Here is a 1,881-nt window from a genome sequence, read left to right on the forward strand (position 1 = left end):
TTTTAGTTGTCCAGATCATTTCTTTCTATTTTTTAGTAGAGACAGGGTCTCGCTCTTGGTCCCGAACTCCTGACCTTGAGCGATCCACCCGCTTCGGCCTCCCAGAGTGCTAGGATTACAGGCGTGAGCCACCGCGCCCAGCCCCAGCCTTTTTTTTAATTAACTAAGTGCATAGTTTACATTAAGGTTTACGCTGTTTTGCACAGTTCTACAGGTTTTGACGAGCGCATAATGTCAGGTATCCACCATTACCATTATACGAAATAGTTTCACTACCCTGAAAGCCTCTTGTGCTCCACCCATCCTCTCTTCGTCCCTGCCTCCACAAAGGGACCTCGTGAGGCAGAAACAAAGGCAGAGGTTCGAGGACTCGCCCAGGACCCGGAGCCAGAGAGGCAGGGCCTGGAACAGGCTCGGGGCACCTCCTGCCCCGGCAGCCCAGCCCACGCGGTCAGCACGCCCACCTCTTCCTTCCATGGGCTCCTGGTCCCGCACCCCCCTATTTCTCCCACACCCCCGGGGATGGCCCACACCTTCCTTGCATTCGCTCATTCCCTCAATGGTTCTTGGTCACACGAAAGCGCACGAACACAAGCACATACGCACGCGTGTACACAGCCGCCGCCGCACAGCTCACCCTGAGGCCCTTCCGGACGTCCAGCAGCAGCGTCTGCACCTCCTGCAGGTACTCCCAGGATGGGTGGCCCTCGAGCAGCACGTCCTGCACCGACTCGGCGGCACTGAGGCTCACCAGGACCCACAGGCACCGCAGCTCGCGCTCGCTCACTCGGGCCCTCCGCTGCGGAGACGGGAGAAATCACTGGAACCCCCAGAAACGCGCCTTTCGGCTCTGACACCCCCCCACACCCCCAGGGACTTGCCCCTGCAGAGGGAGCAGACTACAGGGTGGCTGCTGTGGGCGCTTAGGCCTGGCCACGGGTGGGCTTGCCGAGGGGCGGGGAATGGCCCCGGTCAGCAGCGCAGCCTGCCGCGACCAACACGCCCCTGCGGGTGGGGCCACGGGAGGCAGGGTCTCCCCAGCCCGGGAGGGGGTTCTCACCAGCCTGGTGACATTGGCGATTCTGAACACCCCCTCGTAAGGCACGCTGATCATGTAGTTGATGGGGAAGTAGTGTTTCTGGGAAGGGACAAAAACAAACCATGAAGTCGGAGGCAGAAATGAACTTAGAAAGGCTCCCCGAACCTCCCAGATGAATTCCGATGGAGGAGGGGACCCCAGGCCCAGCCCTGTGATGGCAGAGATGGCCCTCTGCCGAGAGGGTGAGCCTGGCTCTCACCTGGGATAGAGAGAGCTCACTTTCCTCTGGGACACAGGGAGGGTAAAACAAAACATAGTTCCTGTTAAGGCAGAAGTTTCAAACCCGGGGGTTTTGAAATACTTTTGAAGTTTGAAATACTTCAAAAAAGATATATTGATTCTGGGGGTAAAGATGTTCTAAAACTTGTCATGGTTGCACAACTCAGAACATACCAAAACCCATTCAGTTGTACACTTTCAATTGTATGGTATGGGAATTATCTCAATAAATCCATGAAAAAAAGAAAGAAAAGGATAGCCAGGCATTGTGGTGCACATCTATAGTCCCAGCTACTCAGGAGGCTGAGGTAGGAGGATCGCCCGAGCCCAGGAGTTTAAGACCAGCCTGGGCAACAAAGCAAGACCTCATCTCTTAAGAAAAAAGAATTTTTCTAACATTCAAAAAAAAATTTTTTTAAGACATACAGAGCCACATGGGTGTCTCCACTCTACAAAAAGAACCGAACATTGGCCGGGCACGGTGGCTCACGCCTGTAATCCTAGCACTCTGGGAGGCCGAGGCGGGCAGATTGTTTGAGCTCAGGAGTTCGAAACCAGCCTGA

General features: G+C 55.2%; 2 protein-coding genes across 8 annotated transcripts in view; one reads left to right on the top strand and one right to left on the bottom strand.

Moving 5' to 3' along the window:
• MTSS1L (metastasis suppressor 1-like) overlaps nt 1-1,881 on the top strand; it is a 32,080-nt gene that overhangs the window by 22,594 nt on the left and 7,605 nt on the right. The window lies entirely within an intron of this gene.
• IL34 (interleukin 34) overlaps nt 557-1,881 on the bottom strand; it is a 51,376-nt gene continuing 50,051 nt past the window's right edge. The window contains exons 4-5 of the mRNA XM_012641509.1: nt 1,061-1,138; nt 557-799 (exon numbers count right to left, since the gene is read on the bottom strand). Of these exons, the coding sequence (XP_012496963.1) occupies nt 557-799; nt 1,061-1,138 (321 nt within the window). The remainder of the gene's footprint in view (nt 800-1,060; nt 1,139-1,881) is intronic.

Source organism: Propithecus coquereli, unplaced genomic scaffold (genome assembly GCF_000956105.1).
Source record: "Propithecus coquereli isolate 6110/MARCELLA unplaced genomic scaffold, Pcoq_1.0 Scaffold165, whole genome shotgun sequence".
NCBI classification, from domain to species: domain Eukaryota; kingdom Metazoa; phylum Chordata; class Mammalia; order Primates; family Indriidae; genus Propithecus; species Propithecus coquereli.